Here is a 17378-nt window from a genome sequence, read left to right as displayed (position 1 = left end):
TAATAGGACAACTTATTTTTCTTGTACATTGAATCATGTTTTCAAAGTGTAGAGGGGATGATATTTTGGTTATGGACTTATTCTTCTAAATGTCTGTAGCATCCACCAACATGAAGTTTCCAAATTATAGAGATACTCAGCAACAGCAAACAGAAGCTTATTATAACTAGCTTGGGCTTTAGCTTCAGACCTCAAGGTAGAATGCGGGTTCTGGTGAGGTAGGCAGACTTACCATGGTGCTAGTTATAGCAGTAGTAAAAATTTACGGCTAAATAGTTAATGTTAAAAGGAAAACTAAGGAAGTTATGATGCAGCACTCAGAGAGCTATACTGTGTAGTTGCTTATGAAAATTTTGAAATAATGGGGAAGGCATTTTTTCAGCAGATATTTAGTGAGCACCTACTGTATGTCAGGTACTATTATTCCATGTGCTAGGAATTCACTGGAGGGAGAACAAGACAGACAAGGTCTTAGCTCTCCTGGAGCTGACATTCAAGTGAAGGGAGAAAATGGAGACGGGTAATGGGATACAACTGTGTAAAACTGTATAAAGACTATAGGGTAGATGGTGGTTGGGATTGTGGATGCTCTTGTTTTTTTCTCTTTTTTCTAAACTTTCCAAAATATGATATACTTTTGTCATTAATTTTTATTTATGGAAGGCAAAATGCAAGTTCTAGAATCTTACTCATTTCAATCATTACAGTATATACTGAGTAATATTGATTTAATAGTTATATGAGTTTTGATACATATACTATGTTTTGGTGAAACTAGGAGATAGAAATAGTATAACCCTATATTAAAATGTAACAGTTGCATTGTCAGAGAACAGTGCTTTATGTGAAATAAGTATGATTTCTTTGATTTGAGAATTCTTCACCCTCAGCAGTCTTGTTTTATGTATCATTGTAAGAGAAAGACATGTTTCAAAGCCCTGGGTTTTTCTTGTAAGAGCAGTTAGCTCCATTTTAGGTGAAATAACAATGAAAAGCCATATTGTGTCAGAAATATTTATATTGTTGTTATTATTTTTGTTATTATTTTTTTTAGACGAGGCAACTCTTGATTGACCTCACAGATTGCAAAGACCTTGTCAGCTTTTTATTTTTTACGCTTACAGCACCTGGTAGAAATATATATAAATACATCTAATATAAAGTTATATTAAAAAGGAGGAATTTTTAAATGTAGGAATTTTATTTTATGTTAATGTTTGTTGCTTTATATGGTTTGAATAATTTTCATGGACTAATAATTCTCAGCTATTTTGTTATATAGTTTTTTTAAGTTTTTTGTTTACATGATAAATGTATATTAATAATGATATATGTCATAAAAAACTTGAACAGTATAAAGTACATAAAATAAAAGCTAAAAAATTCACTGTACCTAATCCTACCCCCAACAAACTTAATTTCCCTAAATTTAAACACTGTTAGCATTGTTAATTCTCCACACATTTTTCAGTACATTATGAAAACATGCATCCAAATCTTTTTTCTTTTTTAACCCAATGTAATCATACTACGAAGGCTTAAAATAGAGTATCTTAACGAATTACTCTGTATGACTGTTGACTAATGTCGACTAAGGCGGTGGGCGATGTTTTCTCTTTCCTTCTTCAGAAACCATGGACAGAGGAGAACCCCCTGCAACAGTATCCTCATCTCCTTCCCCCTCCTCCCCCTCCCCTTCTCTGGGAAGACAAAAGTCTGAAGTCGGAACATTTCTTAGGAAGAAGAAAACCAGCGATACCTACTTTGTGTCTCTCCTTTGGGCCATCATTGGAGTCCAGATCTGGCTAAACCTGTGGATTGTGCAGTTGCTGCCAGTGCCTGTTGCAGGTAATTGGTTAGTTATGATCTTGTCTTTGAAGACTTCTTTTTACTTTTGGGTTTTAATGCTTGGGATAATTTTGCTCTTAAAATAAAACAGTATGTTAGCATTTAAATGATAAACATTTTGGAAATTTATTACTTGATACCTCTTTAATATTTCACTTTGAAGCTCAAAAATATATTTATCCTCTTACAATTTTTGTGTACTATAGACTAATAGTTCCACATGGAGAGTTGACTGTTGAGCCATCCATGATTCTGTGGAAGAGAATGTCAATCTGGGTTTTGGGGTTTATGACGGAATATTGAGAGCTGGTCTTAGTGAAATGCATTTTATACTGCATTTTTAATTAAAAGAAAATGCAGATTTTGAGAAATATATGTGTGCAAAATCTTGATTTTTTTTTCTTGTATTTGACAGAAAATTAAATGACGTGTATATATCATGTTTTATGTAAAAAAGGAATCGTACAGCTTTTTATAAATCATTAAACTGGGGCTTTGTACCTGCATACCATGGTAATTCGAGGCCCACCTCTATTACTTTGATTTTCTCTAAAGGTGTCTTCTATTACTGACAAGAGTAAGGAACAGTTTTCTCTGGCTCAGATGCATTGTAGAAGATCTTTTATGCTTTTCTGGTAGTTTGGGCTTTCTTCTTATAGTCACAGTTTATGTCAAATTTATTAAGTCCTCAGTCGATGCTTAGAATCCTACCATCCGGTTACCTCCTGAATTTGATTAGTCCTTGTCTCTGTTATCAGGTTTTTTTTCCTATGATTTAAAAGTCATCTGATTTATGGAAATCTGTTCTCTCATAGTCTCAAAGTCTAAACTTATTGGACCATTTACCTTCTAGATCATTCATTGTCAAACTTATTCTCATTGAATTGGACAGTTAATTAAATAGTTACCATTCCTTTAAAGGTTTGTTATGACAAGAACTGTATAGTGCCTGTCCTTAGGGAACATGAAATATAAATGGTTGAAGTTTGTGTCTGCATCTGGCATCCTCAAGCAGAACTTCTGTTTGGCACTTGGAGCAAGGACTGTTGTAATTAAGCCAGTCACAGAGCACATACCACAGCCATAGAAATGCTTAGTGAAACAATTTAAATTGTTCTTCTGGGTGGTTTCATACCTTTTTTTTTGTTTTTTCCAGGTAATTTTTTTATGTTGGCAAATCATGTGCCGGGTGCTGTTGGAACACTTTTTTCCTTAAGGTTGCAGGCAGGAGTTACGTTTGTCCTAGTCATTTCTTAACCCTCGGGCCATCATAGGAATTTGACATGGCCCGTGTGAACAGGTGTGGCCCCCAAAAGGTTTTCTACAGTTTATAAATACTCTGGGCTTACTCTAGAGACTATAGAAGTTTTCCTAGGACCTCTCTAGAGATTTAAAAATGCTAATGAATTTTCGAACTGGTATGAACACTGAGCTCATGGTGCAAAATAGTAAACTGTGAAGCATTTGCTTATAAGGCCAGGGCTAAGGACACAGAAATCTCTGGAGTTAGGGCAATTGTTGTGGTCGGGTCAATTATCCCGGGTCCAGACTCAAGGCAACCTTCACAGATGAGTGACATTTCCTTCTAGTCCCACCACCTTCTTAGTTGGCCTTTACCTCTCCTGGAAGAGCTGCCACACTACCCAGTAGCAGAGTAAAACATTCACATTGTGGTCTGTGAACAGTCCCCGTTGAAGTTGTGCAGAGCCCATCCTCGGGCCATTTGTAACAGCCCACTTGTACCCAGTCTGCTTCTCTACTGAATCCTGGTAAAATATTCATACGTATAGAGCAACATCAAGCAGAGAAATAGGAACACAAATGAAAATGTCTGTGGTAGTATAAAATCATGATGACACATATAGAATACCTTTATTTTTCTGGTCACGAAACATTAAAAAATCTAAGGAAAAGAACAGAATTTGTCAGTAGCAGCTATAATATCCAAGGAGATTAGGACATGTCAGGGGCTAGTATTTTTCACCCTGGAGGGGGTGTGAGTGGCGAAGGTTGTAGTCACTGAAATCTTCATGATCATAGTATCTTATGTTTGCATAGGCTATAAAAGAATCCCTGACTACTTTAGGGAGTCAGACTCCACAAAGAAGGTAATCTATGGGCAGATGGGGCTCATGTGATAAGTTATTTGTCCCAATACCATCAACTTGGAATACCTTGAACTTTCTTCTCTCCTCTTTCCTTTTTAAAAAATTGATCCTTATTTCAATACTTGCTTTTCTGCTTTAGAAAGATCACATGAAACTAAGGGACCTTTTCACATTTTCACTTTGTAATCTAGATTTTGATTATATATGTGTTTCTTCTTTATAGTCTGGATACTCAAGAAGCTTGTTATTCATTTTGGAGTTGTGAACTTCCTGGAGAAACGCTGCTATGCATGGTGGCAGGTCGTAGAGCACTTCCTGAAGGAACGGCAGGAAGCTCTGGCACCGTGGCCAATTATTGGGCTTGGAAAATTCTTGTTAAAAGTTGATAGCAAGGTATTGTATTTTAAGAACTTGGGCTGTTTTAATGGAGTTTATATATTTCATTGTTTTATTCCATAGTATTTGCTGTTTGTACTGTAATTGTTGATAACACATTTAAAATCTAATTCTGTGATGAAATTTAAAGTTAGAATTAAGATATATATAAGGGTAGGATATATTTAGTTTAAATAAATATTGTGTAAGTAGTTTTTCCTTTTAAAAAATGAGAGAAAAGGATCTTATGGAACACCTAGTTCAATTCCCTCATTTTATAAGGACCAAATTGAAATCCAGAGGGATTAAGTGACTAAAATTATATAGCCAGGTAGTGGCTCAGTTCAGTGAATATTTTTGGAGTAATTACTCTGTGTCGGAGTCTGTGATAAGTCCTGGGGGAATCAGACGAACTACAGAAAACTAAATGCAGAAGCTCTGTTTAGGGAGAGACAGCAATCCGTTAAAATTCAGAGGCAGTGGTTGGATTTAGAGACTTAGTGGTTAAGGGCATGGGCTCTGAATCCAAATTCTGGTTTCAAATTCCAGTTCAGCTACTTATTAGCTGTGCGACCTTGGATGAGTTTCTTAACCTTTCTGTGCCTTAGTTTCCTTATCAATACAATTGAGTATAAGAACATGTACCTCATAGAATGGTTGTGAGGTTTAAATGAATTAATATATGTACAATTCCTACAATAGGGCCTGGTACACAGTAAGCCCTTTATATAAGTGTTAGCTGTTATTATAATGCGGAGGAAAAGTATGTACAGGATCCAGTGGTAGTACTGAGCAAGAAATGACTCGCTGTTGGCAAGGCAGTGGGAGAGGGGAGGTTTTGCAGAGGAGGAAAAGTTTGAAGTAGAAGTAGGAGGTTATTAGGTACGCTTGGCAAGAAGGGCAGGTAGAGGGAGCAGTGCAAAGGCACAGAGACTTCCACACCATGAATTCTCAGGGAACGCTAAAAAATGGTCATGGCTGGGATATATGAAATGGTAGGTAAGTCTGGGGGGTCAGGTGAGACTGGATCGAGAAGTTCTGTTTGTGTGTTGTGCTGTGCAAGCTGGACTTCATCATGGAGGCTGGTAACTGTTTACTTTAACAGCATTGCTTTAACTGTCCATTCGTGACTTAAGGTTCAGAAATACTGTTAGGTGAAACCAATGTAGATATAGATGAGAATGTAATTGGAGTGCATGTGGGGAGAAGGAGATAAATCTTTTAACTCATAATAAAATATCCTGGGTTAAAGGAGAAGCAGAAAGTACATTTTCTTACATATTGTTTATCTTCCAGAAAGTTTGCCAGTTTTAATTCCCACCAGTGCAACATATGAGAACAGCCATTTCCTTGAGCTCTTGCCAATACTGGATATTATAATGTAACAAAATATAAAAAGAAGTATCTCAGTGTTGTTTTAATCTGAAATTTTTAAAAATAAAAATAAGGTTGACTATCCTTTTGCATGTTAATTAGCTGTTTTTATTTTTCTTTTGAAATTTGTCTATTTGTATTCTTATTAATTTTTTTCGACTTTTTAAATAAGAATCTAAGACTGCACAAATTTCAACATATTTATTACATCTCTGTGGTACTGGGGTGAAGCTTTATCTTACTAGAGCAGATTTAGCTCTTCAAACTATGCAAAGAGGGAAACTCTTATTTCCAGGTAATTTCTTTGTCTTACCGCTGTCAGAAAGGGTGGAGACCGACTCCTGTTTTCAGCGTTCTCATGTACTTGTATTTGAATTCTTCATTTAGGAAAACTGTACGGTCGTGTCAGTTGAAGTTCCAGGGACATCAAAAAGTATTTGTTACGAAGTAGCCTTGTAAAATTTTGTCATTTTTATTCTGATTTGTTTATCAATCTGTTCTTAAGGAAGAGAGGCAGGAAAATGAATAAAACAAGCATTTTCTGCTATAGGACAGCATATATCAGAATCAGTGGCTGTCATAAACTGAATATTTTGTTAATTACAATTGATGCCAAAATTATGTTCTGTCTAGTATAATAATATATTTGGGCTGCTGCTTTGAGGAATAGATCTATTTTTCATGTTTCTATTTTAATTGATTGGAACAGTGGTTTTGAAATGATCCATCTATAGGACATTGTTTAAAGTGTGTATCTAAACATGCATTGGGTATACTTTAGGGAAATCTAAAGAGTATTTACAGTCACTTTAATGAAATTATGCTTATTAGCCATTTATACATTTTTATTACTAAAGTTGCCTTAAGTTCTATGTTTACCAATTTTTAGATTACGTGTTCACTAACTAGCATTAATTAGTATTATAGTGTTAAATATTGTGAGGTTTAGCTGTGGCACATTTATGTGAAAACAAGATATTATATACTGTAGTGCCTAAAAAGTTGGCAAGGAAGGAAATATACCAGATATTTAACAGAATCTTAGATATGCCTGCTTTTTGGCCATGAGCCCTCTGTTCCAAATGAGCACTAAAATGTTTTACTCTTTAAAAAATGTGAAATAACTAACACTATAAAGCAGCAACTACAAAGTTCAATGAAAATATAGTACATGAACATGAATTAGTTTATACAGGTACTAAAAATCCTTTTGGTACATGATATATTAAAGGATTCTTATTATTACTCTGATCTTTGGAATTTAGCGTGATTATTTATGCTTACAAGCTTTCAGGTTATTTTATGTATTTTTAGTTGTTGAACTGCCAGCAAAGCTTGTACTTATCATCACTATAATCATTGTAAATTTAAAGGAACATTACATTCACTCAATTTAAAAACTTTGTGACTGCATTACAGTTTTTTTTTTTTTTTTTGTAGTTTTTCTTTTGTCTGGGGTAATTTCCTCCTCATGCTCTCAGTGACTTTCTTTTCTTTTCATACTATTATTGCATTCTCTAATGATATTCCACTGTTCTTATCTTCTCTTTCTCATCTTACCCCCTATCCTCAAGCTCTGGCACTGGCTAAATAAGAAGGTAAATGAACACACGGATGTTGGTTTTTACTATTTAATTCTGTAACTTCTCCCTGTATTTCCATTCTCACTCTGTTTCTGTCCATATGTCAAATTAAGTTTTTGTTATTAAAGTTCTAATTATAAGCTATGGAAGGTCATGAAGTATTAATACTGTCACAGTACAATTTGCTAAAAACCCAAAGCCATTTTATTTAGGATATGGGTGTTATCTCCTTGTTCAAGTGTGTGTGAAGTTCTGCCTTGTAGTCCTTTTGTCCACTCCTTGTTAGCGCTATAAAGTGGCTCATCCTGGTCCTCCAGTCTCCTTTGGTGTGTGAGAATATATAGGCAATAGTTCCCGAAAAGGAAAGCGAATTCTTTATTTTGCTAATTTTTCTATAAATGACAAAGGATTTTTTCAAAAAGGTAAATCTGTGAAATATTTGTGTGATCCCTAGGCTGATAATTTTATATGTCTTTTTTAATAACTAGAATTTAAAAATTTTAATTTTTCTATAAATGACACAGGATTTTTTCAAAAGGTAAATCTGTGAAATATTTGTGTGATCCCCAGGCTGATAATTTTATATGTCTTTTTTAATAACTAGAATTTAAAAAAGTTTGTAGTCATGGCTTGTGACATCTAATTTAATAATTTCCCGAGATATGAGGTTGTGTCTATGGTAAATGATTCACATGATTTGATTAAAATTATATTAGGTACATTTTTAATAACTTCAATAAAGGGTTGTTTATATATATTTATACCTCTGTATAAGTTTGTAACAGACTATATGTCATTGTCGTACCTTTGACATATAGTCTGCATACAGTAGTTCTAGATTTAATTTCATCAAACCTTGGGACAGATAGCAAAAGATGACATCATTTATGTGTATTGTGTTTAAACATAATAAGACTAAAATTTTTCAGGGGAAATACTATTGCAGGCTTTAAGAAAGATGTGATACTCGGAGATAGATCCAAATGACACTTTTGAGTTTTGAGATGAGGATTTCATTTTGTTGAAACAGGAAAAGGGAGACTTGGCGGTGCCTAAAGTTTTAAACTTTGGGTTGAAAATAAACTAAAATAAGTAAGTAGACAGATACAAACACATACACAAAAGTGAGGTTGTATATACTTCCATTTCCTACAAAAGTAGCATAAGTAAATGAGTTCAGTCCTAGGTAGATGATAGTGGTGCAAACATGTGTCACATTTTCTTCTTTTGGTGAGTGAGAGAGAGAGAGAGAGAGAGAGAGAGAGAGAGAATTCATATTGTCCTCAAGAGATGAAAAGAGCTAAAGTCATTAGGTTTGATTTGATTTAAGACTGAGTTAGATTAACTAATTTATGACCTTAATTCACAGCTGACTTAGAAAGCACTGGTGTAGATGGAGTAACCACTTGGAGTTCTGGGAGTGCGCGCTTTAGTGAAGCACATAAATAAGTTGAAGACTTTTATTACATTACATCCAAAGTCAGAAAACTGCAGCATTGGGTATTTGTTATGCCAAGTTCAAGTGAGGTGAATTAGGAAACCGAAAAGAAGTGAGAGTGAGAGAGAATGCATGTTATGGTTAATTGAAATGCAGCCTTAATTGTTTTATTTCTTAATATTGATTATATGCACTAAGATTCAACTAGAATTTAGTTTAAAAAAACGAAGCAAAATAAAAACTTACAGGGTCCAGATTAATGAAATAGAAAACTCAGTAGTGGCACGACACTATTTTTAATAGCTTGATAAATAAGGGCAGAGAGTTTATAAATTTGAGTATCTTTTGGTATAACTATAAATTTAACAACATCTCAATCTTTGAACTTAAAATCCCAATGTCATTAAAAATTTTTTCCCCTTCCCCTTTTAGAAACTAGAGTTTAAAAACTAAAATAAATTCTCACAGCAAGAAAGACTGGGGAAATTTTAGGGACTGTGTGATTCCCACGAGCAGGGCAGTGAAGACAGGTGGTGTGGGTTTTTTTGCCCAAAGCAGAGCGTGGGGCGGGGTCAGCCTCCTGGGGCAGCACCTCCTGCATTTCTTCAGGATTCTCTCCTCCATCTCCTTCCCCTTCTCCATTGCTTCCTCTGTCCGTGTTTCTCTTTCTACGTCTGTGAGTTTCTGTTTCCTTGTGAGTTCCATTCACTCAGGGAGTTCTTTTCCTCCCTGTAAGTTCTCTGTCCATTTTGTTTTTTGTCCTCTTTTGATTCTTAGTTCTATGCACCAACTCCCCCTCCCCAGACTTTTTTCTTCTTACTTTTTCTATCTCCCTTTATATTTTAATAAGTCGTACCCTGTCCACCTTTCCCACTCTTCTCTGTTTTTGTCCTGTTTTTTTTTTTTCACCTTATCTTAGTCATAAAGTGAGTAGGACCCCCCCACACACACACAACTTTTTTTATCTTATGTATTGAGCATCTTAAGTGATTTTATTTATTTTAAATTTTGAATAAAACATCTAATCCTCACTGTTATCCTTAAATAAATTTTTATTTAGGTGACTCTTAGTGTGGATTTTTTCCCAACTCTTAATTACACAGCTGGTGATAGGAAAATTCTACCCTGGTTTAAAAACATAAAGTTTGATTTTGTAATGTTGATGTATATAATGTGTTTGTGACTATTCCATGTTTTATATGTTAAAAATACCCAGACATAAATTTATGCTTTCTAATAGAACATCATTTATGTTAAAAATATATATTTCAGGATATGATTTCTCTAAAAAAAATTGAGGCTCCCTGTTATTTTCAGAAATTGTAAATTGTGAATATAATCTGGTTTTAATTCTGAAGTTATTTATGCTTGCCTGTTCAGATACCTATTAACTGAGCTTTTACCACGTGCCATGCACTGTTACGTTTTGGAGCTACCATGAGGGGTAATGCAATACCAGCCCTTTCTTCAATTAGCTGTCTCAGGAACTCGGTGTAGAGTTGATTTCTGATGGTGAAACTCATTTTATTGATTTTAGAACTTACATTCAAAATATGACATCTGACCTTCCATATCTTAGATATCTGTTATTATTATTTTCTTTATCTCTGCATTGTCGTCAATGCTTTGGTAGCATGCACTGAAAATTAACTCCTTTTTGAAGCTATAACTGTTAAGACAAAAGGTGAACTTTTTATCTTTGAGTTTACTATAGTGTTGATCTCTTAGTTGCAGTGTCCTTCATGAAAGATCAGGGGGATACAAGTTTATAAGCCTTGAGTGGAAAATAAATGTTTTAGAAGTCATGTTTTTTTTTTAACCACCATTCTTTGCTTTGGGGTGTTTAATTCACTGTTCGGAGAGCATAATTCAGATTTAAGAATACCTTATTCAGCAGTGCATTAGCTCATGTTAGGGTTGAGGGATGCAAGTGTATTTCAGTAGTCATCAATCTGATTGTATTTTCAAAATGTTAAATGGTAGCTTTGCATGGCAGGAATTCTGTAAATCTATAAGAATGATATATTCTGAAAATAAATTTTTTTTATATGTAGGAGTGCATATGATTTTGAAAAATGAGAGAAGTTATACTCAAAATAGAATGTCAAGTAGCCTTTAGGGAGAGCATAATTTTAATTATTGATTAAGGAATAACCACTACATTAATGATTTTTTATTTGCATTCAATTATAATTCGTCATAAAGCTTATGTTTTTTAAAATAGAAATTTCAAGTCAAATGTCAGATTTTTAAGAGTATTTTATTGTGAATTTCAAATATAAAAAGATATGGAGATACTCATATGCCTATCCTTTAGCTTGAATAAACATTACTTATATAATTGAAGCCCATTTTGTATCCTTTCCTGATCCTTTTCCCACCCAGAGTAACTGTTATTCTGAAATTGGTATTTATCGTTACCTTACCATTAGATTTTTATTACTGTGGTTTTTGTAACCCTAATGACATTAAAGGGAAAAATATATTGAATGTAATTCCTATTTTAATTTACTTCTATTTTATCTTTATATAACTTAGGACATTTTTATAATAGCATACTTTTTCTAAAGTCATCTATATTTGCTAATTGACAATAAATTTCACAAGATTTGAGGTCAGCTAATGGATTGTTATTATTTTGTTTAGTAATATACCAGATTATAATTTATAATTTATATTGTAAATATACTACAGTATGAGAATTCAAACATAGACGTAGGTTATGTTCAAATTGACTGCCTTTTCTTAGGTATGACAATAATAAACTATATAACAACAGCAATTAATAGCGTTAGTTAACTTTCTGAAGTCGCTTACAGCTTTCACTGCTTTATTTTATAGTTTGCTTTGCAATGCTGAATATCCTGTTTTGTCCTCATATTTGAATGTATATTGAATGTTTTTATTAAGTTGTACTTTACAGATAATAATTCTCTTTTTATTTCTGTGCAGATGATCATCTGGTTGGAGAAGATGTTAGACAAAATAATTAGCATTTTCATCATATTTTTGTTAGTGATAGGAACCCTTCTTCTAGCCCTACTCCTGACTGCAAAGGTATAGTACAATTCTAACTATTGCCATTAATAAACTCTTAATTGTTAGAATTGTAGAATGGATAAGAAGCTAGCAGAAGCAGCATAGAAAATGTCACTTTGCTTGTAAATATGTATAATAACTGAAGTATTTATCATTTTTGTGTTACTGATTTTGCCATGTATTTGCCTAGTATCTATTTTTAAAAGCATTTTTATTATCCTCAAAATTCTCAGCATAAATGCAGGTAAAAAAAATTGAGATGGAGGATCAAGTGGCTTCTTCTGTCAGTGGGAAACTATGATCTGGTGTCATGGCTCCTACTTGAGTTAGTGCCCTGTCAACTAGATCGGAAGTTTTGACTAGCTCCTTCCCTTGTCTCATTGGTCTTTCTGTTAACATACCATAGAATCTTTATTTCTCCCTCTCCAGGTCCTTTCAGCTTACATTTTCTCTCCCTCTTCTTGGTGTGGACTGCTATAACAGAATAGCATAGAAGAGATGGCTTAAACAACAAATCTTTATTTCTCACAGTTTCAAAGGCTGGAAGCCCCAGATCAGGAGCCAGCATGATTGAGTTCTTGGTGAAGGCCCTCATCCTGGTTTATAGCTGGCTGTCTTACTGCATTCTCACACGGCAGAGAGAAAGATCATCTCTTCTGTGCCCTTCTTATAAGGACACTAATCCCATTTGTGAAAGCTTCACCCTCATGACCTAATTACCTGCCAGAGGGCCCACCTTTTAACCATCACAGTGGAGGTTCGGTTTTCAACATCTGCATTTTGGGGGTGAGGTGGAATACAAACATTCAGTCCATAACGCCCCTCTTTCATCTCATCAAAGGAAATTATTCTCTAAAGTGCATCTAAAAGTTTATCTCTCCAGTGGTATCTCTTAACTGACTTGTTTTTCTGATATCTGTGGTGTATTTTAATCTTTAGTTTATCTGAACTTCGCTCAACTCCACATCCTAGGATTTGATAAGTTCTTGAGGAATCATGAAGCTTACATGAAATTGTGGAATGAAAAATTTTTATTTAGTGCTATAGAGATAGAGCAGTAACTGTTATTGATAGGTGATCTAATCTGGCACAATTTGCTTAAGGATTTCATTGTTTCTTGCTATGTCACTTCTCTACTTGGAAGTAAGTCCCTTTCTCAGTATTCGCAGCCTCAGTATGCCTTCAGTCTGCTCCTGAAAACCTGCTCTCTCGGTGCCTGTGTTTCCATCTCTATGCAGTTCTTATCTGTCCTTTGGTTATTAATCTTGTAATCTATTAGTCACATACAGACAATATAGACTTGTTTAGAGACCTTTCTTTATATTTGTCATGTTTCACCTAATCTTGCCACTGTACAATCTTACTTTTCATTCTAGTTCTTAGAGAAACCTCTCACCTGTATGGTCTTGCGGGTTTTTTTCCTTCTCTTTCTCCTCTCTCTCCTTTTCTTCTATTTCACTTTCTCTTCTTTGTCTCTTTTCATAGGGTCTTGCCTGCCTGTCTCAATTATGTTCATCTTTCAAGTCCTTTTTCTTTGTTCATTCTATTCAGTGAGCTTTTGCTTCCCCGAACTTTGATGACATGTTACTTAACCACTTTGTCATTTAGGACTCATGCAAACTGAGCTTTTGATGGAAACTTAACTGGTTATCTAGTTTATTCTCCTAGCCAATAAAGGGATTGTTCTCTAATACACCATGACATTGTCTACGTTAATGTCTAATAGACATCTCAAATATAACGTGTCAAAACTGAATTCCAGACCTTCCCTCACTTGTCTGTTCTTCTCATAGTTGCCCCCTTTCAGTAAATTACAACTCCATTTAACTTGCTTAGGCGAAAAGCCTCAGGCCCATTCTTGACTAGTTTCTTTCTTTTGTATCCATATCCTGTTTGTCAGAGGATCCTTTTTAGCTCCATCTTTCTAATACAGCTTAGGGTAATGGCAGAGTGAGGATGTCAGGTAATTGCCCTCTACAGAAAGCAAAAATAAAATGGTATAAAACTTTTGAAGACACCATATCAGGACATTGGAAAATGACCACTTAGGCAATAACTTGAGGAATATTTGCTCATGGAAAACTGCTACTGCACTTGGTAAAAATAGGTAGTTTGTGGCTTTCCTGTTTAGAGTTATTCTCCTCTTGCCTCGCTTGGGCTGCAGAAACTTGCAGCTTTTCTGTGGGAGGTGGTGGACTTGGTTTGGGGCTGGCAACAGAGTAGCTGTAAATTAAAGCGGGGAGAGTCTGGAAGCAAGAAAGCCGTAGAGGGGCTGAAATGAATAAACTACACATCTTAGACTGTTTGCCAAATTAGGCATGTGTACGGGAGACCCCAAGGAGTCCTGTAAATATTGAAAGTCTGGGGAGATTTGCAAATTTGCGCCTTTGATTGTATTTCTCAACTCTCACACATTCCAGGTTTCAAAGGAGGAAGCTTTCCTATGTGAAGTGTCTAAGAATAACTGCTGCCAAAATAATTTGCTGACTGCTAAGCTCTGCAGGTTCAGGGAAAATCCTTAAGGAGCCAGGCTTTAAAAAATAAAAGCACAGAGCAGAGACATCAGTGGCAGAGAAGACAGACTTTTTTTTTTTTTTTAAGTTTGATTACAGATAAGTTAATTGTTTACTGAAACAAAATAACAGTAGTTCTCAGAAGAAAAAAAACAATCCAGAGTTGCTGCAGTGTATTTTTAATGTTTCATTTTTAACCAAAAATTACTAGACATAGAAAGAAACGGAAGAATGTGTCTTATACTGGGGATTGGGGGACAGGAGGAGAACCAGTGGGAAAAAAGTAGACACTTAAGTGGCCCAGATGTAGCTGAAAAAGTCTTTGAAGTTGCTATTATAAATATTTTCAGGGAATTAATGAAAAATGTGTTAATAATGAGTGAACAAATGCAGACTCTCAGCAGAAAAATGGAGACTAAAAACAGAACCAAATAGTAATCCTAGGGCTGAAAAGAGCAATAACAAATGGAAAATTCACTAGATAGGTTCAACAGCAGGTCTGAGATCCAGAAAAAAAGAATTAGGAAACTTGAAGAAATATCAGTAGAAAAGATCTGATTTGGAGAACAAACAGATTTTTTAAATATTGGATGAGCAGAACATCAGATATCTGTGGTACAATATCAGAAATTCTAACAGACATGTGATTGGCACCCCAGAAGGTGACAAGAGAAAGAGAAAAAGTATAAAAGATGTCAAACTGCTGAAAGCCAAAGATAAAGAGAAACTCTTGAAGGAAGAGAATAATTGCATATCACACACGAGGAACAACAAAACAATTAATGACTTATTTCTCATAATAAATAAGGAATACCAGAAGACATTGTAATGACATATTTAAAGTCTTGTGGGGACAATTTGTTAAGCAAGAATTTTATATTCAGTGAAACTATTTTTTAAAAGGGAAAATAAAAAAAACATTTCTAGATAAACAAACTGAGGGAATTTGTTGACAGCAGACCTGTACTATAAGGAATGCCAAAGGAGTTCCCTCAGACAAGAAAAATGACTCTAGAAATAACATCTAAAGTGAGAAGTAAAGAGCACCTAGTAAATATATGCGTATATTTAAAAGTTATATTTTCACATTTCAATTTATTTAAACAATGTATGTCTAAGAAAAATTGTAAAAAAATTGTAGTTTATAACATACATAAATGAAATATATATATGTATACACACACACATATCCATAGCACAAAGAAGAAAAAATGGAAATGAAAGTATACTGGTAAGAAGTTTCTATAAATATTTTACTGGAAGTAAGTCAGTATTAGTTTGAAGTAGATTGTGATAAATTAAAAGTGTAATAAATTTAAGATAAGTAGCAACCACTAAATAACACAAATTTTAGGGGTACTAAAATGGTATAGTAAGAAATGATCGCTTAACACAAAAGAAGGCAGTAAAAGAGGTGAGACAGACAGAAAACAAATAGGAAAATGGCAGACAAATCCAGTCATATCAACACTTATATTAAATGTGAGGCAACTAAACAAAAGGCAGAGATTTTCAGACTGGATATAAAAAAGCAGGTTCCAGTTAAGTGGTATCTATAAGATATACACTTTAAATTCAAAGACATTAAAAGATTTGATAGTAAAAGGATGAAAAAAGATAAACCATGCAAACTATAAACATAAGAGATGTGGTGATTATATTAATGACAGACAGCATAATTTAAACAAGAAACTAGAGATAAATAGAGACCTTTCATAATGATAAAAATTAGTCTTACAGTAAGATGTAACAATTATGAATATGTTTTAACAATAGAGCTCTAAAATACATGAAACAAAATATTCAGAATTAAGAGATAATGAATGATTATATTTAGGGATTGAATAATATTCCTCTTGCGATAATTAGAAGAGTAAGTAGATAGAAGATTAGTAAGGAAATAAAAGCCTCGAGAAACACTGTCAATTTGACCAAATTGACAGCAGCAGAATCATGTTCTTTTTAAATGTGGAATATTCACTGAGATAAACCAAATACTCAGTATGCTTAAAAAGTTTAAACAAAGTAAAATCATATAGAGCATATTTCCTGACACTGGCTTGTTACTTTTGTATCTCCCTCGTTTTGTTGGTTATTGGGCATAGTAAATTCGGAGCAGTTTCAGTTGGCTTATTTTTACTCAGAAACCTTACTCAGTTGCTTATTTGCCTGTGTATCTCATTGAGTTATAATTCTGCAAGCTCATGTAGTATTGATACTGCATACATATATTTATATTATATGCAAATATATACATACTATATACACATGTGAACTAAACGTATTTAAATTTATATTATTTGTATGTATCTGTTTACATATTTTTCTCTTTAATTGTTGTGCTTCTTGAAGGCAAGGAGCTGTTACGTACACATTTTATTTCCCATAGTGTGTCATAGGTTATTATGTATAGCAGCTGTTCAGTGCAGGTTTCTGAATTAATTGCAGCTAAGATGTATTATTATTTGACTCTAAAGTATTGTTCCAATAATAGTGTAGGAAAATAAATGTTAAATTGGATTTATTTTTTACTGAGATTCTTTTCTCTCCTTATCCATAATACAGGTGCATCAAGAGAGTGTACACATGATTGAAGTCACAAGCAGTTTGATTAATGAGACTCTAGCAAATCACCCTGAGTGGGCAAAGTAAGAATATTGTTTGACATCAAAAATAGAGATGAATGACCTAGGTTCAGCATCTGTTTGCATGAAGTGGTCTTCATTGCTGCAGCTATCATGGAAGAAAAAAGATAGCATTTGCAAAAGTTTTGATGAATGTTGTCATATTTGAGTAAAAATTGCAAGTAATATGGGAGGGGGGTGTTGGGAAAGTGCTTAAGAGTTTGGAAATAATCTATATTAAATGATACTTTATATTTGAATTGAGATTTACAGTTTCCAACATGTTAATAATTTACAAACTATTGTCACCTACGTTGTGACCTGTCTTCTTTACAGTGTGCGGTAGGTTGAAGAGATTATCGGTATATCACAGATGAAGAAAGAAGATTGAGGGTTAAGGAGATTGAAACAATAATCCACTAGTGCCAGAGTCAGTGTTTCTGATCAATTAAGGGAAGCTTTCCAACATACTATCT

General features: G+C 34.1%; 1 protein-coding gene across 1 annotated transcript in view; it reads left to right on the top strand.

The window, feature by feature from the left end:
* TMEM245 (transmembrane protein 245) overlaps positions 1-17378 on the top strand; it is a gene marked incomplete at its 5' end in the record, with an annotated part of 89108 nt that overhangs the window by 20693 nt on the left and 51037 nt on the right. Inside the window, 4 exons of the mRNA XM_015599627.1 lie at positions 1630-1848; positions 4180-4349; positions 11679-11783; positions 16844-16926. Coding sequence (XP_015455113.1) covers positions 1630-1848; positions 4180-4349; positions 11679-11783; positions 16844-16926 — 577 coding nt within the window. The remainder of the gene's footprint in view (positions 1-1629; positions 1849-4179; positions 4350-11678; positions 11784-16843; positions 16927-17378) is intronic.

This window comes from Pteropus alecto, unplaced genomic scaffold, assembly GCF_000325575.1.
Source record: "Pteropus alecto unplaced genomic scaffold, ASM32557v1 scaffold111, whole genome shotgun sequence".
Taxonomy (NCBI): domain Eukaryota; kingdom Metazoa; phylum Chordata; class Mammalia; order Chiroptera; family Pteropodidae; genus Pteropus; species Pteropus alecto.
The sequence above is the reverse complement of the archived record's forward strand: the minus strand, read 5'-3'. Positions and strand labels throughout refer to the sequence as shown.